We start from the raw sequence: 25,928 nt of genomic DNA, 5'->3' as shown, positions 1-25,928 counted from the left end.
GGTTATGTAGGCTATTTTTCATTGTTTTAGAATGCAAACATTATTTAGCTGTTAAATAATCAAATGGACTGTGGTGGCCACTGAACCACTACTGAAAAACTGATTATCGAGTTAAAATGACACACTGGGGCCATAGTTGATATCTCTCACTGGCAGTGCTCCTGTGACAAACTCCAATTTTGGCTTCGACTTGGCTCTCAGATCTCAATCTGTGTCATAACGGCTTAGATCAACTGTGCAAAGAGACGCTGCTCCTCCTTTAGGTCAGAACTCTATCTGCCCCATCTCCGTCCTCCTGCTAGGAAGAGACCCAGTCAGTGACTCATGACAGTGCACTTTCCTGAGAAGTTGAAAATGCCTTGAATTAATGGTTATCACTTAATTGATTGAATTTACTGTACAATAAAACAATTATGGAATAGTTTTTTTTTCTCCCCACGTGTCATTGAAGCTATATTAGTAATGCTCAGATTCTGTAGAAGCAAATGATGCATCTTTTTTTTGACATTGTCGTTATCTCCACATGGGTCATATTACCCGGAACATTCTTTCCTCTTGGTAGGTGGTGTTTGAACAGTGCCTGTCATATTGGGATAGATTTAGCACAGCTAAGCCTCCCAGACACGTCCTTTTGTACTGTATGTTGGCAACGCAGGTGCCAGGGCCCTGTTATCATTTCTAAGAAAGGGCAAGTAAATAATGGAAAACCAGTGCCCCCTCCGTCAGACTAATTTTACAAATGTTGGAAATGTAATGTGCATTGAGGGTAAGTGGTGAAATGACTGAACATGTGACTGTTGGAAGGAACATTTCTGACAAAACGTTTGTCAGGTTTAATTATTATAGCTTCCTTTTGGATATGACGTTTAAGAAGGTTCCACAACCCTGTGTAAGCAGTGCCACTCTAAGGCACTTCCTGCTCTGTGTAGCCTAGATATTAACAGACATGTTTCTATAGATGCTGTTGTCTGTGCCTATAGCCCATCAGGAGCTGCTCTATAGAATAATTACTGCTGTGGTATTTTTAAGAACCCGCAGCAGTGAGCGAGTCAGCGGCAGGGATGATCGACCCCTGGTACAAAAAAATGTGCGTGTGTGTGAGAGTGGGAGCGAGAGAGACTGGGAGGGAGAGCTCTGTGGCTGTACTCTCCTTTCTGATCCATTCTCAGCCTACGTAATCATTTACACATCTCCCAGTAAATGCTATACATAGCAGCATGGTTTTTCAGAGATTTGTAGGATATTGACAACTTTTCATACATTTTGCGGAATGCTGATTGGTGTATATAGTTTGTCATAGGTTTATTTTATCCATTTATTTCAGAAAATATGAACGATAGTGTTAGGACAATTTTACAGAATAACAAAATGACTTTCTGTTAACGTCCATGTACAGTAGAAAACGTCTTATGCTAATTTACTTTAAACCTACAGTATTTACATGTCCAATTTTAACTGACGCTGTAAAGCAATTTAGTAGTCACTTGTATAATAAACAGATCGCTTTATCTGATCTGATTAAATTGCAAATGCTGAACAGCTTGTTGCCATGTAAGCCACCCAGATCCACAGTGAATGAATGAGTCCAGTCTGTTGAAGATGTGATTACTGATAGTACAGTAACATGATCAAGTCACATAATGGGACTATAACCCCAAACACTGAATCTTAAATCGGGTCCCAGCAGAGCATGCTAGTGGTTGACTCTGTTGATTTAAGTAGTTCTCATGCTGTGATTTTTAAATTGAAATGTTATCTGAAAAAAGTTAATTCCATTTAGGGATAGTGAAAAACATGCTTGGGTAGTTTTCTGCAACCATTTGCATATTTTCTGTTGTACAGTATTTATTAAGGGTAATAAACTGTATCGCCACCGAGAGTTATAGTCGGGAGCTGTGCTGCAAATCATCCTTATAAAGCTGGTCCTTATCAATCATCTTAGCTTGCTTTATTACTTTAACCTCAGACACCACAATGACGGCTATGAAATGGGAGAGGTGACACCGAGATGAGTAGGAAAGTGCAGAAAATTCCTTTGTAAGGTTATAGTCATAATTTATTCAGAGTTCATCAACTGTATTAACATAAAGACAATGAGCTCCATATGCTCAGCCTCACAAAACTCCCTCCACAACAGAAAGCCTCACAAAACTCCCTCCACAACAGAAAGCCTCACAAAACCCCTTCACAACAACAGAAAGCCTCACAAAAACCCCTTCACAACAACAGAAAGCCTCACAAAAACCCCTTCACAACAACAGAAAGCCTCACAAAAAACCCCTTCACAACAACAGAAAGCCTCACAAAAAACCCCTTCACAACAACAGAAAGCCTCACAAAAAAACCCTTCACAACAACAGAAAGCCTCACAAAAACCCCCTTCACAACAACAGAAAGCCTCACAAAAACCCCCTTCACAACAACAGAAAGCCTCACAAAAACCCCCTTCACAACAACAGAAAGCCTCACAAAAACCCCCTTCACAACAACAGAAAGCCTCACAAAAACCCCCTTCACAACAACAGAAAGCCTCACAAAAACCCCTTCACAACAACAGAAAGCCTCACAAAAACCCCTTCACAACACAACAGAAAGCCTCACAAAACCCCCTTCACAACACAACAGAAAGCCTCACAAAACCCCCTTCACAACACAACAGAAAGCCTCACAAAACCCCCTTCACAACACAACAGAAAGCCTCCCACATGTAGCTGGCGGGGCATCAGAGTAGCGTGAGCAATGCGCTCCAAGAAAAACAACTGAAGGTGTGCCTTTCCAAACACTGGGCCGCGAGCCAAATGCACACACTCCGGCTGAATAGATGTAAGCCCTGTAACAGTCTGTTTTGCTGCTGTATTCCTGTTTAAAAATGCATTAACATAAATGTCAATTGTTATGGCAAGTCTCAAACAATACAAAAACACCCATTAGGAAAATGTATTGATTAGAGGTCGTTGCCATTTCTCAACCTCTTTCCACATCTCAGGTTACTCAAAGGGTAAATCTACTCAAAAAACATTATCCACTATGATGCTCTGTCCTCATCTAGTCATAAAACCTTTTGATTTGATGGAATCATTACTTAACATAAAACTATTAAAACGGCATCGTAATTGTCAAAGTAAAAGCATGCCTCAATGATGCTGAGGGGAATGGCTATGAGCCTGTGACATTACCAGCTTTAATGATCTGCTGTAGGTTTCCACTGAAGGATCTTGGTTAGTACATGAATGGTAGAAATATTGGATGAAATGTAAATGGTAAAGAGAAAAAATATAAAAACTTTCACTTTTTTGAATGAACTTCCCCTTTAATGGCAATTTAAACCAATGATTAGTGTAGTTATATCAGTTGGAAACAGTGTTGATGAGTTAATAATAGCTACTCTGACTATCCTTTTGTGTTTTACAGTCTCATGAGACTAATTTGCTGTGTCTCAATGTTGTAGGGTAATTCATTTTGCCCTGTTGGCCTGTCACACCCACTTTTTTTCCTGGTGGATATATGTGTGGTCTCGGGGTATGTTATGGAAGTGAGTCAGTACATATGGAGGACACAACAGTTGGTCATACTGACAGCCTGCCTGTATTTAGTCATATGGCCAGAGAATGACTACAATCGCATATCTTGCTGCGTTTTGTAAACGCAGATCTAAAATGAATTAATTTTCATTTCTGCTCGGCTTCGGACTAATTTTGTGTTTCAGTTGCACATCTACACTCGGATGAGAAATCTTTGCTCTTGTCTTCATGAATGTGGGAATTTCATGTCTGAACAACCATTCTATCAGCAGACAGCGCTCTGAATGTGTAGCTACTTTTCTCCAGTACTTTTCTGTGTACTTTTCTCTGCTAAAATGCAAGCTTAACTTCAGCCAAAACAATAGGAGATGTAGCTGGCTACATTTTTTCTATAATAAACATTAGAAGGTATTATGCCCATGCATTGTTTTTGCAAAATAAAAACATTGCTTTTTCGTTGTAAGCTAATTTATGTGTGTGTCTGCTAGCCAAATAGTGTTGTAATCTGCCGAATGTTTTGCACTAATGTATTTTCTGTGAATGAAAACAACTACAGTTGCATGTTCCTGGTCACGTTAATGAAGCCAAAAAAACACGTGCATTTCAGTAAACGCAGGTTTCAATTTCCCCTTCAAAATGATGCTGATTTCTGAAAGTTAATGTGGCCCCTAGATTACACCGCATTTTGACAATCCCAGTTTGATAAAACCAGAAAGGAAGAGGTGACGCAAGAGGTTTCACTCTCGACATAATCTCTGCTTCCCGTTTTAAAGACTCCCATTGTTAGGGTGGAGACATGAGCATCTCCTAATTTTCTACAGATCTCTAATAAAACACAAAGTACCACACAGTGGGAAAGAGGCTGAGCAGGAGACGCCAGGAGACATGGTTCAGCAACATTCTCCCCTGCATACTGTCAAGTAACAGATGGCCAAGATGATTACATCAAGCCACTGCTTCAGTGATCACGTGAAGCCATGTTGATGACGGCAGGCCACTGCTTCAGTGATCAGGTGAAGCCATGTTGATGACGGCAGGCCACTGCTTCAGTGATCAGGTGAAGCCATGTTGATGACGGCAGGCCACTGCTTCAGTGATCAGGTGAAGCCATGTTGATGACGGCAGGCCACTGCTTCAGTGATCAGGTGAAGCCATGTTGATGACGGCAGGCCACTGCTTCAGTGATCAGGTGAAGACATGTTGATGACGGCAGGCCACTGCTTCAGTGATCACGTGAAGCCATGTTGATGACGGCAGGCCACTGCTTCAGTGATCACGTGAAGCCATGTTGATGACGGCAGGCCACTGCTTCAGTGATCAGGTGAAGCCATGTTGATGACGGCAGGCCACTGCTTCAGTGATCAGGTGAAGCCATGTTGATGACGGCAGGCCACTGCTTCAGTGATCAGGTGAAGCCATGTTGATGACGGCAGGCCACTGCGTCAGTGATCAGGTGAAGCCATGTTGATGACGGCAGGCCACTGCTTCAGTGATCAGGTAAAGCCATGTTGATGACGGCAGGCCACTGCTTCAGTGATCACGTGAAGCCATGTGACCACAATATGGTAAACACCAGTATAAACTCTTGCTATGTTTCTATACATATTTGGACAACACATTTCATAAGCAGTGAGGATTTATGACACATGGCTTATATAAAGATGAATTTGTTCAGATCGTCAAAACACAAGATAACTTGTCTGTGGATTCCATTGTTTAGTTAAGGAATTGGCCAAGAGTTAATTATCGAACCAATGAGCCCCAGCGGTGAACATTAACTGCCATTTTTATTTTAGTCCAACAAATTTCCGCAGAACATGGCACATACCCCAAATGATCAATCCAACGCCAATGCAACTACATTACACCTCTGAATTTTGTTAAATCAGTGCTTTTGGGTCCATAGTTGTGCAAGATTAAGCTGGTGGCAAGTAAGAGCTGTCATGTTTATTCATAGAAAAACACATGTTCACTGTCCAGAAAATTAAGATTCTCATTTGCAAACCTTAACAGCTCACTGAAATGCCAATTTGATCAAGCCTTTTCAAACTCCAGTATGTCATGATTGTTAGTCTTGTTTGTGTTTTATACTCATCCCGCTGACTTGTTTTAGGTTCATTTGAGTGACTGTGTTGCGGGGGAGGGGGCTGTGCTATATTAGGCATGATGGACATTGTGGTTCCGCTGACTTGTTTTAGGTTCATTTGAGTGACTGTGTTGCGGGGGAGGGGGCTGTGCTATATTAGGCATGATGGACATTGTGGTTCATAGTGTGACTTTATTTAGCCAGCCCCTCATTTACATCTTGGCTTGTTGGAATAATTGGAACCAGCTGTGTAATCCCAAGCATTAATAATTTATTTGCATTTAATCTCACTTTGAATTCAGTAATTGTCTGGATTATTGATTTTGCTCGAATTACGCATTGAATTAATCAGAAGTGGTGTGAAAACAGTGCTGTTTGCTCATTGGGCTAATCAGTCCATTAGGCATCAGGTGTCTACCACAAGCCAGTGACAAAGCCAGAGGTTTCTGCTCAGTGTTGTTTTAACGTGGCAGGTTTGGTGACCTGTGGCAAATTTGATTTAAACTATATACATTTGCCTTAGTTTTGGAAAGGGAGGAGGTTTTGTCCTCTTCCTCCTTCTGTCCCTCCCTCTTCCTCTCTGTGTGTAACGCACAGACGCTGACGTGAGAATCTCACTGGAACTATCGCTCTGAATCCGAACACTAGTAGAGCGATGCTGGAGAAGGCAGCACTGCTGGTGCTTTGAGAGAGTGTGGACGTGTTCTATGATCATTCCTGCTCCGTCTCTCTTGTTGTCTCGGCTTCAGTGAAACACTCTACTCCCTACTACCCGCTACAGGGGCTGGAACAGCGCAGGGTCACTGGGACATCTGTGCGTCTAGGAGCTTCTCCAGGTCTCTATCGCTACTGCTTGGCCCCGTGTCTGTTTTGGAGCTGTCTTTTTGATTTTTCGAAAATGATCGGAGTAAACAGTGTCCAGGGGACAGGCAGCCATCGGCGGCCCGGCAGCAGCTCGGTCAAATATGGCAGGGAGGAGTCGATGCGTCGGGCCCCGCAGCACCGCTCCAAGTCACTCAAAACGTCCCACTCCACCGAATTTGCATCTGAAAAACATAAGAAGGACAAACTAGAGAAGGACAAACAGAAGGTAAAAAGCATTGCACTGCTTGATTGTAAATCCAGTTTTGGAGATTACATTTTGGGAGATTCAATTAGGAGGAGACGGAGAACAAGCATTGTTTATTCTGAAGTCAAAGGCATGTTTTTTTCTCGCACGGCATTTACAACTGACTGGAATAGTTTGAATGTATCCAGGCAGTTGGTTTTGAGTTGCATGGTTTGTGCATTGGAGCTTTTCTCCTTAACTCGACATCTGTTTAAATCAATAGTGTTTTTTTTGTATTACTGTGGGTGAGGACAGAGCTTTCCAGTAAGTAACCACTTGTTAGACCAGGGACTCTGTCTAGACGTGTTAGTGTTGAGTCTGCAGTGTTACTGGTCTTAGGGGACATGCCAGGGATCAAATGGCTGCATTTCTCTCCTGGTTAAATGCTCCTGTTTGTATTTCCACTGAATATAATTTGACCGATTGGGCGCGGCATGGGGCCTTTCAAAGTGATGGATGCTTTCTACCTACCTCCCTTTTCTCTTCTCCTGCTTGCTTGGTTACTGACGGAAGGAAGCGGCCGTGTTGTTGGCCCACTGCGAGTCCAGTGCTTTTGTTTTCTTCTACCCTGATAAACATTGATAACGTTGTCACCTTTCCCCTCACCTGTCAATAGATCTTCTCTGTAATGCACTGGATATGAATACCAGCCACCCTGAGATGAACACACTGCTAGTTGTGCATGTAAACATGTAGGCTACATCTATATGCCTCGCTTTATTTAGCCTTATGGTCTTAATGTTTTTAGAGGTGTGTGTGTGTGTGTGTGTGTGTGCGCAAAAGGCTTTAGATGTGATGGAAGCTGTCAAGATGTCAATACATAGTTTTGAACCATCATGCACAAGCTCAAAACATTGTTTTGTAAATAATGTATACTAATAGATTTGAATTTCTTCACAGGCCTTGCACAACTCAATCAAAAATGACAAGCTGGAATGGGCCATGTAAGTAAGATTCTATTTTGAATTCTAAACATAAGCATTCATGGGCCAATAGGAGAGCATGTCGATACTGTATATGAATAAAATGTTTATAGCGAGATCTACCCTGGCATCTTCCACTCCCTACTACTGTACCTACTAGAACGAACGAGGTGACGTCTCAGCGTTTACACTGCCCCAGTGTACCATTCAAAACGGCAACATAGCAACCTGATCCCATTAATGAACTCTTTCAGATGGCCCAATTTAATTACATTGGGCACACATTATTTGTGTTGCAGGCCTCGTGAAAATGAATTGGAACCAATGGGCGCCACAGTCAATCTAGTTGGTGGCAGATGAATTGCGCAAATGTACTCCACTGAAAATATGAGCTAGTTAAACGATGCAGAGAAATACCGTGTCAATTATGTGTTGCGTAAATCGAGTTCTCCAGGGAGCGAGTTATCGACAATGGAGTGTTCAGTCGATAAGAAATCATGTTTTTATTTATTGTTTGTAGACATTTAAGACGTTTACAACAATGTGCATCAAGTTATACTGGATGACATTGAATTTATAATTTGGGACTCATCTAAAATTACTCATATTGCATCTTAGCATTTTGTTTTAAAAAAAATCTTAAGGCTAAAGGGACCCGTAGGACTATGTTCAAACAAATTTGTGAATGTATGTGTTTGTATATCATCCCATGCTAAATGATAGGACAGGTGACAGCTGAGCAGTGTACTGTAATTAGTATTAGAAAAACATGACAATCTGTCTCCCTGATAAAAGTAATAAGGAATGAAGCTGGCCTATTGTGCCATTGGTAATCTACAAAGGCCTCTCAATGAGCTACACCAGGCCAGTGGTGATCTGAAAGGCCTTCGTCACTACTTGGGACTAGAGTTGTTAGCATTTAGTTCAAATCCGCACTTCTCCCACAATGTTTCAAACCTCCGTGACCCTGCTGCTTTAATCAGTCTAAGAAGGTTTGCAGACAAATACTGCACTGTATTAACTCAGAGCCAGACATGGACGGATTCAAAGCAAGTGTTCTTAATTCTAGATATTTCTGAAATAGAATATTAATTTTGACCAAGCGAATATACATGGAAGGTGTATCACAATTGCTAAATTTAAACAGAATTCGATACACCTTGTCATTTTTGGAAATCTGTTTGACATGACTGCGTTATGGTAGCTAGCAGAAGAGTGTAGTAGCATTTGCTAACTAACTGTAAACTACCTTAGCTAGCTAATGATCTTGGCTAACTGGGTTGAGACAATTAACTTATTTACCAATCTTTGCAAGCAAACAAAGGCTGTCTGCAGTTTTGTTTACATTCTTGCAGTTTGTCATCTCCACTTTCCAAGAATATTAGCCTTCAGTGTTAATTGAGGTGAAGGTTCATTTTTGACATTAAGGGGCCCTAGCCGGAAGATTTTAAATGCCACAGTAGTAAGGGATGTTTAACTTGTCATTGAAAACGTAGCATAGACCGACCCAAAGGATACATTAACATGAAATGGATTACACTTGGTACATAAATGGTTATTGTAGCACTGGTTAAAGTTGAATGTGTTGTGTGATGGAGGAGCCTTCACTGTCCCCTCGCCAAAAATGGCTGCCATGAACGAAAAATACTCCTCTGTTGTCACAGCAACAGTTTTTCTGTTGCGTCACATTAATGTACATACAAAGGCATATAGACAAATTTAGATATTCAGCATGTTACACCAGGTGAATCCTGTTCTTGGACTAAAAAGCATGCTCAATGGAGAAACTAATTTAAAAGTGCTTGATTCCAACAGTAGGCTTAATCTAGGTCCGGGAACCGTCCCTGTCAGGGCATGACCAGTGTAACTAAGCAAGTAGTACATTTTACAAATCCATGTATGAAAGAAGATTGCTTGGGCAAAACCATACCAAAATAATTATATTAGCAATCTTGTAGAAAATGTCTCTTCAATCAAATCAGACCGGCCTGCAGCTACTAAGACCATGGGGACCTTCATGTTGATTAGGAATTTAGTTCAAATTTCATTTAGAATAAAATGATTGAAGGCAGTCCCTCATTGTTTTGAATATGTGTATTGAATCATTTTTTTATATGTCCTGGTATTAGAGTAGGCCACCGCTCAAAATGGTGGCCTTGTCTTCAAAGCTGTTATGTCAATATTTAGTTCTGTTTTGTTGCTAGTATCAACTAGGCCTACTTTAAACACAAATGTATACTACACAGCAGTGATGATCAAAAAGTGAGCTGCCAATCATTTGATTAGTTTCTCAAACGTGTTAACAGTGTAGAAGAAGCCCGGACTATCTACATGATGCGTTTAGTGGTGTTTTAGGTAATGGCCCCACTGCAGCATTTCTGACCTGAGCACAGCCCCACAAAGCTTGGCTGCACTCCTGATCCACAGCTGCTCGCCTTTTAATAAGAACATATTCCTTGTGAGCACTGTGGGCCTGCTGGAATAGGTTCACTGAAATAGATTTAGTAGTAGTCTGTTATGGCTTTTTGCGGAGCTTTTGTCAAAATTCAGAAGTATTCAGTTTTACTATTTCACTACGTTTTGGGAGTTCGTGGCTCAATCGCAGTGTTGGAACCCAGATCGTATGTCTTTTGAGCATAGCAATTAAACGAAATGGACATGGCAAACTCCAGAGAGACAATGGAAAGTACATGAGGAAATATATGGCTTTGCTATAATTTACTAGTTTATCTTAAAGATTGTGCGGTCATACCATAACTCTGTCTCGAGACTCCCTGGTGTTGAACTACTTTGCGGAAGATGCAGGGGAAACAGGTGCTAAAACTAAGTTCAGTCCAATTACAGCAATTTATTACTCATATCCCTTTGTTGTTGGGTCAAATAACTCATATCTGTTAACGTTGCTTAATTGCTGCCAACTCTGACACCTCAAGGCGAGTGTGTGATGAGATGTATTACTGAATATGGGACATTATGATTACACTGTAGCTCACTTTGAAGTGCACCAAAAAAACGGGTTGTAATGATACCATTATGAAGCATTTTATGTCATGGTCAGGTTCTATACTGGTTGTTTTGAAGCATTTTATGATGTCAGATTCTAATCTGGCTGCATAGAAGCATTATGATGTCATGGTCAGGTTCTAATCTGGCTGCATAGAAGCATTATGATGTCATGGTCAGGTTCTAATCTGGCTGCATAGAAGCATTTTATGATCTCATGGTCAGGTTCTAATCTGGCTGCATAGAAGCATTTTATGATGTCATAGTTGGGTTCTATACTTTTTTTTTTTTTTATCAGGTTATGTGGGTATATGACCAGATACCTACCAGAATAAGTCTTTCAGGATCTGGTCCTAATCCAGTCATGAAAACGATTACCTGGTTCTAATAGACTAGTTCGTTAATCTGTTTATATGACCTCTCAACCAGAAAACCAGACAATTATGTCTAAAGGAACAAATGTTTTTATACCTGTGAGTGCCCTATCGTCTGACCATATTCCCGTGACCCCAAATAGCGCGGGAACACAGTCAAGTTTTTTTTTAATGAATCTGTGGTTTAGCAACCTACGTAGCAAATTGCCAATGGTACGATGTATGAAAATACATGTGCAGTGCATGCGGAAAGTATTTAAACTCCTTCCCTTTTCCACATTTGGTTACGTTACAGCCTTTTTCTAAAATTGAATAAATAAAACAATGTTCTTAACAATATGCATACAAATACCCCATAATGACAAAGCGAAAACTGTTTAGACATGTTTGCGCATGTATGCATGTATATATACAGTGGGGAGAACAAGTATTTGATACACTGACGATTTTGCAGGTTTTCCTACTTACAAAGCATGTAGAGGTCTGTAATATTTATCATTGGTACACTTCAACTGTGAGAGACGGAATCTAAAACAAAAATCCAGAAAATCACATTGTATGATTTTTAAGTAATTAATTTGCATTTTATTGCATGACATAAGTATTTGATCACCTACCAACCAGTAAGAATTCCGTCTCTCACAGACCTGTTAGTTTTTCTTTAAGAAGCCCTCCTGTTCTCCACTCATTACCTGTATTAACTGCACCTGTTTGAACTCATTACCTGTATAAAAGACACCTGTCCACACACTCAATCAAACAGACTCCAACCTCTCCACAATGGCCAAGACCAGAGAGCTGTGTAAGGACATCAGGGATAAAATTGTAGACCTGCACAAGGCTGGGATGGGCTACAGGCCAATAGGCAAGCAGCTTGGTGAGAAGGCAACAACTGTTGGCGCAATTATTAGAAAATGGAAGAAGTTCAAGATGACGGTCAAATCACCCTCGGTCTGGGGCTCCATGCAAGATCTCACCTTGTGGGGCATCAATGATCATGAGGAAGGTGAGGGATCAGCCCAGAACTACACGGCAGGACCTGGTCAATGACCTGAAGAAAGCTGGGACCACAGTCTCAAAGAAAACCATTAGTAACACACTACGCCGTCATGGATTAAAATCCTGCAGCGCACGCAAGGTCCCCCTGCTCAAGCCAGCGCATGTCCAGGACCGTCTGAAGTTTGCCAATGACCATCTGGTTGATCCAGAGGAGGAATGGGAGAAGGTCATGTGGTCTGATGAGACAAAAATAGAGCTTTTTGGTCTAAACTCCACTCGCCGTGTTTGGAGGAAGAAGAAGGATGAGTGCAACCCCAAGAACACCATCCCAACCGTGAAGCATGGAGGTGGAAACATCATTCTTTGGGGATGCTTTTCTGCAAAGGGGACAGGACGACTGCACCGTATTGAGGGGAGGATGGATGGGGCCATGTATCGTGAGATCTTGGCCAACAACCTCCTTCCCTCAGTAAGAGCATTGAAGATGGGTTGTGGCTGGGTATTCCAGCATGACAACGACCCGAAACACAGCCAGGGCAACTAAGGAGTGGCTCCGTAAGAAACATCTCAAGGTCCTGGAGTGGCCTAGCCAGTCTCCAGACCTGAACCCAATAGAAAATCTTTGGAGGGAGCTGAAAGTCCGTATTGCCCAGCGACAGCCCCGAAACCTGAAGGATCTGGAGAAGGTCTGTATGGAGGAGTGGGCCAAAATCCCTGCTGCAGTGTGTGCAAACCTGGTCAAGAACTACAGGAAACGTATGATCTCTGTAATTGCAAACAAAGGTTTCTGTACCAAATATTAAGTTCTGCTTTTCTGATATATCAAATACTTATGTCATGCAATAAAATGCAAATTAATTACTTAAGAATCATACAATGTGATTTTCTGGATTTTTGTTTTAGATTCCGTCTCTCACAGTTGAAGTGTACCTATGATAAAAATTACAGACCTCTACATGCTTTGTAAGTAGGAAACACTGCCGATTTTGCAGGTTATCAAATACTTGTTCTCCCCACTGTGTATATATATATATATTCATTCATTCAGACCCTTTGCTATGAGACTCAAAATGTAGCTCAGGTGCATCCTGTTTCCATTGATCATCCTTGAGATGTTTCTACAACTTGATTGAAGTCCACCTGTGGTAAATTCAATTTATTGCGCATGATTTGGAAAGTCACACACCTGTCTATATAAGGTCCCACAGTTGACAGTTCATGTCAGAGCAAAACCTAAGACATGAGGTCGAAGGAATTGTCCAAAGAGCCTCGAGACAGGATTGTGTCGAGGCACAGATCTGAGGAAGGCTACCAAAAATTATCTGCAGCATTGAAGGTCCCCAAGAAGACAGTGGCCACCATCATTCTTAAATGGAAGTTTAGAACCATCAAAACTCTTCCTAGAGCTGGCCGCCCAGCCAAACTGAGCAATCGGGGGAGAAGAGCCTTGAACCCGACCAAGAACCCGACGGACACTCTGACAGAGCTACAGAGTTCCTCTGTGGAGATGGAAGAACCTTCCAGAAACACAACCATCTCTGCAGCACTCCACCAATCAGACCTTTATGGTAGTTTGGCCAGATGGAAGCCACTCCTCAGTAAAAAGGCACGACAGTCTGCTTGGAGTTTGCCAAAAGACACCTAAAGGACTCCGACCATGAGATACAAGATTCTCTGGTCTGATGAAACCAATATTGAACTCTTTGGCCTGAATGCCAAGCCTCACATCTGGAGGTAACCTGGCACCATCCCTACGGTGAGGCATGGTGGTGGCAGCATCATTCTGTGGGGATGTTTTTCAGCGTCAGGGACTGGGAGACTAGTAAGGATCGAGGGAAAGATGAACGTGGAAAGTACAGAGATCCTTGATGAAAACCTGCTCCAGAGTGCTCAGGACTTCAGTCTGGGGTGACGGTTCACCTTCCAACAGGACAACGACCCTATGCCCACAGCCAAGACAACTCAGGAGTGGCTTTGCAACAAGTCTCAATGTCCTTGAGTGCCCCAGCCAGGCCCGGACTTGAACCTGATCAAACATCTCTGGAGAGTCCTGAAAATAGCTGTGAAGCGACGCTCCCCATCCAACGTGACAGATCTTGAGGATCTCCAGAGAGGAATGGGAGAAACTCCCCAAATACAGGTGTGCCAATTTTGTAGCGTCATACTCAAGGCTGTAATCGCTGCTAAAGGTGCTTCAACAAAGTACTGAGCAAAGGGTCTGAATACTTACGTAAAAGTGATATTTCAGTTTATAAAATATATTTTTTGGTTTTGTCATTATGGGGTATTGTGTGTAGATTGATGAGAGGGGGGGAAACTATCATCTATTTTAGAATAAGGCTCTAAAGTAACAATATGGAAAAAGTCAAGGGGTCTGAATAGTTTCTGAATACACTGTATATACAGTACCAGTCAAGTTTGGACACCTAATCATTCAAGGGTTTTTATTTTTTACTGTTTCTACATTGTAGAATAATAGTGAAGGTGTGTGTGTACTATATGTGTGTGTATATATATATATATATATGTGTGTGTGTAGTACGTTGGTATGAAACATTTGGTTTGATTTTCCCACATACTGTACAGTATGGGGGGAAAAGTCTGAACACCCCTGCACAGTTGTCACCTTTTGCTGCCTTCATTTTAAATCTGTTCTCTTGCAGTGTTACTTAAAGGCCTTGATGCAATCAGGATGGATGATTTGGACTGGATTTCTTTAGCACAGGCTTCCTCCTTCTCAGTCTTGTCATACAGGCCAGTATTGTGGAGTGAATGCACTGTTGATCCATGCATAGTTTTCTCACCGCTCAGCCAATGAACTCGGTTGCTGTTTTAAAAGCACCTTTATCCTCAGTGATATCCCTGAGCAGGTTGTATTCATTACAACCCGAGTTGTGCAGCGGTCTAAGGCACTGTATCTCCGTGCTAGAGGCGTCACTACAGACCCTGGTTCGATCCTGGGCTGTGTCACAAACGGTTGTGATCAGGAGTCCCATATGGCGGTGCACAATTGGCCCAGCGTCGTCCGGATTAGGTCAGGGTTTGACCGGGGTAGGCCGGTTGTAAATAAGAATTTGTTAAATAAAGATTAAATAAAAAAATATAAACATTCCACGACTCAGTTAGGATGGACAGACAGATCTGTCTGGGTGATATGATACTTCATCCACAGATGTAATTACCATACGTGACCGTACTCAAAGGGATATTTATGTCTTGGAATTATTTCATAACCTTCCTCTGATCTGTGGCTGTTGAATGTGAAATTTGTGCAAGGGTGTACTATAGACCTTGACTAGGCAGGCACTGTAACTATCTCCTTAAATTATCTGGGTGGAATACTGCATTAATCCTTTTTCATTTTGTTCACTGAGAACTATATTTGAGTTTCAAAATCACCAACAGTTCCATGTTCGTGAATAGAAACTGACACTCAAAGATCAAACTCATTGGTGTAATGGCATTGTGTTCTGTGTGTGGTGCTGTACTACCCAGTGATTGTGTGTGTGCACCATGGTGTGCCATGACACGGAGGTTCCAGAATTGATTGTGATGAAGGCGGACAGGGTGCTGTTAGTAGAGCTGTCTGACTGGGGCTGTTGTTCCGACTGCACAAACACCCCCACTGTGAGTCCCCTAGTGAAAGCATAGGACGCCAACAAAGCACCAAACAACATTCTAAGTGGTCAATAGTACATAATTTACTACTACAGTGGAGTGGTTCAGTAGGATATACTACGACAGTGGAGTGGTTCAGTAGGATATACTACGACAGTGGAGTGGTTCAGTAGGATATACTACGACAGTGGAGTGGTTCAGTAGGATATACTACGACAGCGGAGTGGTTCAGTAGGATATACTACGACAGTGGAGTGGTTCAGTAGGATATACTACGACAGCGGAGTGGTTCAGTAGGATATACTACGACAGCGGAGTGGTTCAGTAGGATATACTACGACAGTGGAGTGGTTCAGTAGGATATACTACGACAGCGGAGTGGTTCAGTAGGTTATACTACGACAGCGGAGTGGTTCAGTAGGATATACTACGACAGCGGAGTGGTTCAGTAGGATATACTACGACAGCGGAGTGGTTCAGTAGGATATACTACGACAGCGGAGTGGTTCAGTAGGATATACTACGACAGCGGAGTGGTTCAGTAGGATATACTACGACAGCGGAGTGGTTCAGTAGGATATACTACGACAGCGGAGTGGTTCAGTCGGATATACTACGACAGCGGAGTGGTTCAGTCGGATATACTACGACAGTGGAGTGGTTCAGTAGGATATACTACGACAGTGGAGTGGTTCAGTAGGATATACTACGACAGTGGAGTGGTTCAGTAGGATATACTACGACAGTGGAGTGGTTCAGTAGGATATACTACGACAGTGGAGTGGTTCAGTAGGATATACTACGACAGTGGAGTGGTTCAGTAGGATATACTACGACAGTGGAGTGGTTCAGTAGAAAGCTCCAAGAGCACAGCCTCTGTTCCACTAGAAAATAACCCAAATGATGGGAGGAGAAAAAAGCCAAATTGCCTCTATCCATTCAGGGAGTATGATTAAAGTTAGTATGCCTCTTACCTAGCCAACATCCGTAACACAGAATCCTATTTGTTGGTTTTATTTCCAGAGATGGAGATGAGCTGAAGAAGTCTCTGTCTGAGCTGGCAGACAACAAGGACAATAAAAGTATCACACGGATCAGCAGTGGCAGTAACCCCTTCCTGGACATTGCCCACGACCCCAACGCCGCAGTCTACAAAACAGGCTTCCTGGCCCGCAAAATCCACGCCGACATGGACGGCAAGAAAAGTAAGTGATCAATGCGTCTTAGACTGATTTTTCTCAGTGTTCTTTTGAAGTATGCCTTCAGATGAACCCAGGCCGGACCATTTTAAATGTCCCCTACATACAGTATGTAACACATGGTTTTTAAAATGGCGATGTGCTCAGCATGTATTTCATATGCCCACTCAGGTTATTATTAGCATTCTGTGGGTTCCTAACTAGCCTCAGTCAGAGAAACATATTTTTCAAATTTATACCATTTTAATGAGGGATGGGATTTTGGGGCATTTTGAAATGCTGATTTGCTTCAGCCTCTCGATTCCAAGACTAAGCGTTGTGACAAACCTCTGCTCTCTAGGATCCCCCTAATGGACGATTTCCCTGTCTGAAGCTCCAGATTCCACCTCGACCTTCAGATTGTGATGTATGTCTGGAAACAGAGGAGATAAATAGGTCGTTAATATAATTGCTGCGTAATGCGAAACCCCTAACGGGTGCACTTTAGATGCAGAGCCTGCCGGCTAACCCGACGAGAATGGATGGTGTTGGTGTTTCACATCCATTTATCTCTGGGCACTAATGACTTTACCTGCTGACTTATTAGCACTGCGCTTTATGCCTGCAGAAAACCATCCAGATTACAGTCAATATCTGCTGCACAGGGTAACCCGGCTTTTTTATACAAGAGTTTAATTTACTTCCAAGATACCACGATGGCTTTCCAACTGATAGTAAATATATTGAAATATATGGCATGAAACGAGAGGTCACCGGTTAAAGTGTTAGAAGCTGCTTGATTAATGTCTTTGATAAATGTTTAATATTCCGTATCGGGTCCTGTCGTCGAGGTTTAAATGTACACCATGCAGATTTTTTACAATGGCCTATTTAAATTCTGGACACAGCTCGTGGGAGATAAGTCACCCAAAATGAAGCCGTCTCTATGGTCAATGTAAATAACTATAGTGATGCCTTTCAGAGCAGGCCGGTTTCAGGTACGTTCATCCAAGCCAGGATCATTCCAAACGGTCAGACCTTTCCTCCAATATTTTCCATACCGCTGGACGGTTATTAACTTCCTGTACCATTCCATGCCGGGAACACAATGGCGTTTAAAAGCAGCTCTGGTTACGAGTGTCGACTCATTTCTGATCCCCGCTAATCACATGATGCCCTGTAAGAATGCACGTCGTTGTCCCACGTGGCTGCTGTAGTCGGGCTGCAACATTATGACCAGCTAGAGACGAGATTCTCCCAACTTCGGACTCTAGGTCTGCTTCCCAAATGGCACCCTACTCCCTATATAGTGCACTCTATGGGTCATGGTCAACAGTTAAAGGAATAGGGTGTAATTTAGGGTGCAGCCCTAGGCACTGCTCGGTATGAATGCCATGTCCCACACGAGAGTGGCACGGCTGAAAATACACTTTATAAATGTTTGTTACGCCACATTTTTTTATCTTCCAACTGAATGATTTAGGTTACTTTTGGGTCATGCTAAATTGTTCATAAACTGATTTGAGTTTTGTTTTGATCTGTTGTTGAAGTCAAAATCATGAAAGAAGGATTTTAAAGTAATGGGGCAGACCTGAAATTTAATTCCAGAACTGGGCTTGATTCATTCCGATTCCTGACAGGAATTTCTCTATATGAATTCCTTATTTGACTGGAATTAAATGATTGTCCCCAACATTGAAACAGATCGTATCAGTGATTAACACAACAGATTAGAGATGAAATTGCAATTGAACATTACTTCTGCTCCTACACAAATAATATTGTACCTAATAATCATAATTCTCTTTTAAAATTATGTTGGTCACTAAAATGTTCCCTTTCATTTTCCAGCACCAAGAGGAAAGCGAGGCTGGAAAACATTCTATGCTGTTCTCAAAGGAATGATCCTCTACTTGCAGAAGGTAATACAATGCTATGTATACCACCTTGAATTAAACTTTCTGTAACATTTGTGGTCGCTGCTCAGGTTAACATGTCATTGATGACACTGAGTTGACTATGTCCATTCTATTTGTCCATTCATGGGGCGGCAGGTAGCCTAGCGGTTAGGAGCGTTGTGCCAGTAACCGAAACGTTGCTGGTTCGAATACTAATCATTTTATTAACACCATATGTTCCACACAGTGCACATAGTTCCATATACTACCCATATGTTTCCAACTACGGATGTTAATAGTAAACTGTTAATCGGTTAGCCGCCGAAAATACATTTGACCGGTCATGCATATCAGTCTAAAGGTTCATTTGCATAATTTAGTTGAATTAAATTGGCGAGTGTGTATTTTCGTTAATAGTAAACCCGGTCATTGTGCAGCAAACAACAATTGTAAATGCGATGGTGTGTTAAACTGTTGATTACCACGATTTAAAAAGCTATTTTTATTTCTCAATCTCAACTCGTAATTAAAGTACGCCTCGCATTCGCTATTTGAGTGCATAGGCTGTAGTCAACAGAAGGCGCGCAGTTATTTTATAAAGACTTCCTCGTGCCATTAACCGGCATTTCTCTCCTGTTCTATTGGCTTTCATATCACCTTTCTTTCGTTGTCCAGAAGCCAAAGGCACAATCCTAGTCATATTAGCAACCCATCCTTGTTGCTATTAGATTCCCCCTCTAAGTTTCTAAGGAATATTTTCATCTCTGTCACACATGGAACCTCTTGCATTCAGAACAGTTCTCCTGCTAATTGCATTTTGGCAAATGTCGTTTTATTAGTTGCTTCATTACAGCAGTTGCATGTTCAATAATAACATTATAGCCTTTTGACTGGAAGACGATAGGCTTGCTATTGTTGCACGTTTCCATTAAGCTGTGTTAATGACAAAAGGCTCTTTGTATGCATGCATCGTATTTTCTGTTGGTCGTGTTACTGTTCGTTGACCGGTTAATGAGGGTCAGTTAGTCGGCAGCGAAATTGACCGAAATTTGTATCCCTTTTTCCAACCTTATCAAACCCCTGATCCTAGGCCAGCTCTTACTGTCTGGACTGCCAGATAGGCAGAGAGTCAACCCACATTGGTCCTCTCACTGGGCCAGGATCAGTGCAGAGCAGATATCATGTCCAATGCTGCAGCTAAGCTGCTTGTGAGGACACAGTCATGTTCAGTAGGGAGAAAACGTTTTGAAGGACTTTAACGACCTGAAATTGAGAACACAGTTTAGAATACAGATTTGTCTACTGTTGCAAAACCTTCTGGTATGGTACAGTGACCCTTCGGGGCACAACCCAAATGGCACTGCCAAGGCAAAAAAAGGCTATTGTATTATTTTGATGTTCTCTGGTAGTCAAATACCCCACCCCTGTTAGACACCCCACCCCTGTTAGACACCCCACCCCTGTCTGTGTCAGTTTTGGGAGGGGAAGTTATTGTTACGAGTCCTCTTACGTTACCAACCAGAGCAACTTAATTATTCCAGCATGGATGATCTCTAATGGCTACAGATGGGACCAGTCAACATGTCACTGCTCTTGTGACCAGCATCCATTCTGCCACATCACTAACAGATGCAGCTATTCATTATCAACATCTGTAGTAGAATATTGGATTACATTTTAATATCTGAAGTGGCACAGACAAAATGTTTCCAAATGTAAAATGACCTTATCATGCTAAACATGGTCCTTATTAAAACCTTATCATGCTAAACATGGTCCTTATTAAAACCGTATCATGCTAAACATGGTCCTTATTAAAACCTTATCATGCTAAACATGGTCCTTATTAAAACCTTATCATGCTAAACATGGTCCTTATTAAAACCTTGTCATGCTAAACATGGTCCTTATTAAAACCTTATCATGCTAAACATGGTCCTTATTAAAACCTTATCATGCTAAACATGGTCCTTATTAAAACCTTATCATGCTAAACATGGTCCTTATTAAAACCTTATCATGCTAAACATGGGCCTTATTAAAACCGTATCATGCTAAACATGGTCCTTATTAAAACCTTATCATGCTAAACATGGTCCTTATTAAAACCTTATCATGCTAAACATGGGCCTTATTAAAACCTTATCATGCTAAACATGGTCCTTATTAAAACCTTATCATGCTAAACATGGTCCTTATTAAAACCTTATCATGCTAAACATGGGCCTTATTAAAACCTTATCATGCTAAACATGGGCCTTATTAAAACCTTATCATGCTAAACATGGGCCTTATTAAAACCTTATCATGCTAAACATGGGCCTTATTAAAACCTTATCATGCTAAACATGGTCCTTATTAAAACCTTATCATGCTAAACATGGTCCTTATTAAAACCTTATCATGCTAAACATGGTCCTTATTAAAACCTTATCATGCTAAACATGGGCCTTATTAAAACCTTATCATGCTAAACATGGTCCTTATTAAAACCTTATCATGCTAAACATGGTCCTTATTAAAACCTTATCATGCTAAACATGGTCCTTATTAAAACCTTATCATGCTAAACATGGTCCTTATTAAAACCTTATCATGCTAAACATGGTCCTTATTAAAACCTTATCATGCTAAACATGGTCCTTATTAAAACCTTATCATGCTAAACATGGGCCTTATTAAAACCTTATCATGCTAAACATGGGCCTTATTAAAACCTTATCATGCTAAACATGGGCCTTATTAAAACCTTATCATGCTAAACATGGGCCTTATTAAAACCTTGACCAAACCCATCGGAGGTTTGGAGAACTTTTTCCTCCTTGTGACTGATTTCAATCCCTAGTGACAGATGAGCTCTGTAGCCTGGCGCCGCTGCTCTGTAGCCTGGCGCCGCTGCTCTGTAGCCTGGCGCCGCTGCTCTGTAGCCTGGCGCCGCTGCTCTGTAGCCTGGCGCCGCTGCTCTGTAGCCTGGCGCCGCTGCTCTGTAGCCTGGTGGCCGCTGCTCTGTAGCCTGGTGGCCGCTGCTCTGTAGCCTGGCGCCGCTGCTCTGTAGCCTGGCACCGCTGCTCTGTAGCCTGGCACCGCTGCTCTGTAGCCTGGCGCAGCTGCAAAGTACAGATTGGAAATGGCTAGGAAACCGGCAGTCTTGAAGATTGCGTTTCTACTTCTGTGTGCTGATTTTGATGCCTGGCTGCAAGAGGTTGCTGTGGTATTGTCGGCTAATGACCAATGACGTTGCAGCTACATTAACTTTGGAGTAGCAATCACCGCAAATTAATCTGTGTGCCTCGTCAATAGGCTCTGGGAAGCAGAGAATAATTTGTCCTACGTTTATAATGTGAACTCCTGTGACATGTGGAGGCAGTGAGGTGCTCAGACTTGCCACCAGCTCTAGGACTCATCACAACACCTGAGAACACTGAGTGACAATCACGACTGGCAGAGGTCAATTGCACTTCCCTTTAGTACATCACACACACAGGAAGTTACATAAACTACTCCTGAAATTCAGTAATGGTTCTTACGAAACATTATGCTCTGGAGATGTATGGAAGGCTCCTTTAAAGATAATAAAAGGTTGCCAGTACTCCTACATATCTGAATAATGTAAATTCTGATGCATATTTCAGCATAACTGTTCAACTGTTTTATAACCGAATTCAGGGTCAACATAGTGCATTCCGCTTGTTGACATGGTTATGAACTGTCTATGGTGTAAATTGGATGGAGTGTGCACTTGTAGAGGCTTTAAGTGCAGTTTTATTGCAGGGCAAAACAGACTGATTGTGTTCATCTATTTTTCTATGTCCTATTCCTGTTTCATATTATCTTGATCTGATGCCGTGTGTTTTACTGTAGATACTGGTGTTTTATTGTAGGGAGACTGGTGTTTTATTGTAGGGACGCTGTGGCGTTTTACTGTAGGGACGCTGTGGTGTTTTACTGTAGGGACGCCACTGTAGGGACGCTGTGGCGTTTTACTGTAGGGACGCTGTGGTGTTTTACTGTAGGGACGCCACTGTAGGGACGCTGTGGCGTTTTACTGTAGGGACGCTGTGGCGTTTTACTGTAGGGACGCTGTGGTGTTTTACTGTAGGGACGCCACTGTAGGGACGCTGTGGCGTTTTACTGTAGGGACGCTGTGGCGTTTTACTGTAGGGACGCTGTGGCGTTTTACTGTAGGGACGCTGTGGCGTTTTACTGTAGGGACGCTGTGGCGTTTTTCTGTAGGGACGCTGTGGCGTTTTACTGTAGGGACGCTGTGGCGTTTTAGGGGTGGACGCTGTGTTAGACTCGTGTTTTACTGTCGACTCTAGGGTATTTTGTATTGTATTTGGAAGGAAAATACATTGAGAAGATTGTGTAGTATTGGTGATTTTAATGAATGAATTTGCATGGTATTGAAAAACGACACTGCTTTGAATTATTGTTGGTGAAGGATGACCGGCAGGGCTCTAGATGATAAATTCAGAACGACTAAACTTTTCCATGTAGTGCGATCTACAGCAGGAATATTGAATCTCTGGGATGTTAGGCAAATGATCAACCGTAACCTATTAAGGCTAAATTATCAACCGTAACCTATTGAATCTCTGGGATGTTAGGCAAATGATCAACCATAACCTATTAAGGTTAAATGATCAATTGTAACCTATTGAAGCTAAATGATCAACTGTAACCTATTGAATCTTGGGGATGTTAGGCTAAATGATAAACTCTAACCTTGATATGCCACTTGACAGATTTACTGTTATCAGCACCCCAGTCAATACTGTTTACCATTCTCCACACATCTGTCAATGCACTGAGGCACAAAGGTGTGAGGTGATTTCATATTAATCCCCACCCCTCGTATTCAGACACCTCTGTCTCGTCAAGTTAGATTTGTTGATGAAGTCAGTTCAACTACTTTGTCATCTTTTGAGCCATCCTGAGTCACTATTCATCATTTGGGTTCTGTATGCCGTGAGGGGTCACTGGAGGAACTGTTTTATGACACAAAACAAAAAGGTTTGACAAACTTCACACTGGCCTACACAGAAGGTCATGGGTTGCATTCATATCATTCACTCCTGTTGCATTTAAAAGCATTGGATTGGTGCTAGAGGTCGACCGATTAATTAGGGCCGATTTCAAGTTTTCATAACAGTCGGTAATCGGCGTTTTTGGATGCATTTTTGGATGCAAGGAGCCAAGGTAAGTTGCTAGCTATCTTAACTTGTAAAAAACAATCAATCTTAACATAATCACTAGTTAACTACACATGGTTGATGATATTACTAGTTTATCTAGCTTGCCCTGCGTTGCATATAATTGATGCGGTGCCTGTTAATTTATAATTGAATCATAGCCTGCTTTGCCAAACGGGTGATAATTTAACAAGCGCATTCGCGAAAAAGGACTGTCATTGCACCAATGTGTACCTAACCATAAACATCTATGCCTTTCTTAAAATCAATACACAAGTATATTTTTTAAACCTGCATATTTAGTTAATATTGCCTGCTAACAATTTATTTTAACTGGGGAAATCGTGTCACTTCTCTTGCGTTCATTGCACGCAGAGTCAGGGTATATGCAGCAGTTTGGGCCGCCTGGCTCGTTGCGAACTGTGTGAAGACCATTTCTTCCTAACAAAGACCGTCATTATTTTGCCAGAATTTTACATAATTATGACATAATATTGAAGGTTGTGCAATGTAGCAGCAACATTTAGACTTAAGGATGCCACCCGTTCGATAAATACGGAACGGTTCCGTATTTCACTGAAAGAATAAACGTTTTGTTTTCGAAATGATAGTTTCCGGATTTGACAATATTAATGACCTAAGGCTCATATTTCTGTGTTTATTATATTATAATTAAGTCTATGATTTGATAGAGCAGTCTGACTGAGCGGTGGTAGACAGCAGCAGGCTCGTAAGCATTCATTCAAACAGCGCTTTCCTGCGTTTGCCAGCAGCTCTTCGCTGTGCTTCAAGCATTGCGCTGTTTATGACTTCAAGCCTATCAACTCTCGAGATTAGGCTGGCAATACTATAGTGTCTATAAGAACATCCAATAGTCAAAGGTATATGAAATACACATGGTATTGAGAGAGAGTCCTATAATTCCTATAATAACTACAACCTAAAACTTCTTAACTGGGAATATTGAAAACTCATGTTAAAGGAACCACCAGCTTTCATATGTTCTGAGCAAGGAACTTAAACGTCATCTTTTTTACATGGCACATATTGCACTTTTACTTTCTTCTCCAACACTGTGTTTTTGCATTATTTAAACCAAATTGAACATGTTTCATTATTTATTTGAGACTAAATTGATTTTATTCATGTATTATATTACATTAAAATAAGTGTTCATTCAGTATTGTTGTAATTGTCATTATTACAAATATATATATAAAAATCGGCCGATTTAATTGGTATCGCCTTTTTTTGGTCCTCCAATAATCGGTATCGGCGTTGAAAAATCATAAATGGTCGACCTCTATTTGGTGCAAGCATGGCTGGAAAATGCACTCTTCTGGAGAAGAGTTTAGAGCAGGGGTGGTCAACAGGCAGTGATTTATTTTTTTGCCCCCCTAGTTTAGAAATGTTTTTTGGCGTTTTGTGCAACAAAAAAATAATAATATTTGGAAATCTGTATCCAAGTATTCCCACAAAAAATATGTGATCGTGTCTCAATGTTATTATTATTTTTAAATACAATCTATTTGGGGGCTTAGTTGTGGTCAATTCACAGTGTAAAAATGATTTTCTGACCCCCCCCGAACCATCTCCGACTTAGAGCCAGCCATGGTATCATATACCCAGTGGGAAAAATGGAACAGTGAGACATGACGTTACTTTATGGTTGGGAACTATTTTTCTGGTTGAGAAAATGTCATATGATTACATCCAACTGGTTTCTTGTGCAGTGTAGAGGTGTGTGACCCAATGCCTGATTTTCTGTTGTCTCCTACCCTCCCACAGGACGAGTACAAGGCTGAGAAGGCCCTCTCAGAGGAGGACCTAAAGAATGCCATCAGCATCCACCACGCCTTGTCCATCAAAGCCGTGGACTACGAGAAGAAGCCCAACGTGCTCAAGCTCAAGACAGCCGACTGGAGGGTCTTCCTCTTCCAGGCCCAGTAAGTTGGCTCCGGAGTGAAGTTTACCCTAGGGTGATCTAGGATCAGCGTTCCCTCCAATTCTAACCTGAACCATTAGTGG

General features: G+C 41.7%; 1 protein-coding gene across 7 annotated transcripts in view; it reads left to right on the top strand.

The window, feature by feature from the left end:
- psd3l (pleckstrin and Sec7 domain containing 3, like) overlaps positions 1 to 25,928 on the top strand; it is a 135,832-nt gene that overhangs the window by 94,726 nt on the left and 15,178 nt on the right. For 6 of the 7 annotated variants that reach the window (XM_071351339.1, XM_071351338.1, XM_071351342.1 and 3 more), the window contains 4 exons: positions 7,616 to 7,659; positions 16,656 to 16,837; positions 18,662 to 18,732; positions 25,689 to 25,846. In XM_071351339.1, coding sequence (XP_071207440.1) covers positions 7,616 to 7,659; positions 16,656 to 16,837; positions 18,662 to 18,732; positions 25,689 to 25,846 — 455 coding nt within the window. Of the gene's footprint in view, positions 1 to 6,206; positions 6,698 to 7,615; positions 7,660 to 16,655; positions 16,838 to 18,661; positions 18,733 to 25,688; positions 25,847 to 25,928 lie in introns of those variants that run through there. The other variant, XM_071351348.1, reaches the window with a different exon arrangement.

Source organism: Salvelinus alpinus, chromosome 18, assembly GCF_045679555.1.
Source record: "Salvelinus alpinus chromosome 18, SLU_Salpinus.1, whole genome shotgun sequence".
Classification (NCBI taxonomy): Eukaryota; Metazoa; Chordata; class Actinopteri; order Salmoniformes; family Salmonidae; genus Salvelinus; species Salvelinus alpinus.
The sequence above is the reverse complement of the archived record's forward strand: the minus strand, read 5'-3'. Positions and strand labels throughout refer to the sequence as shown.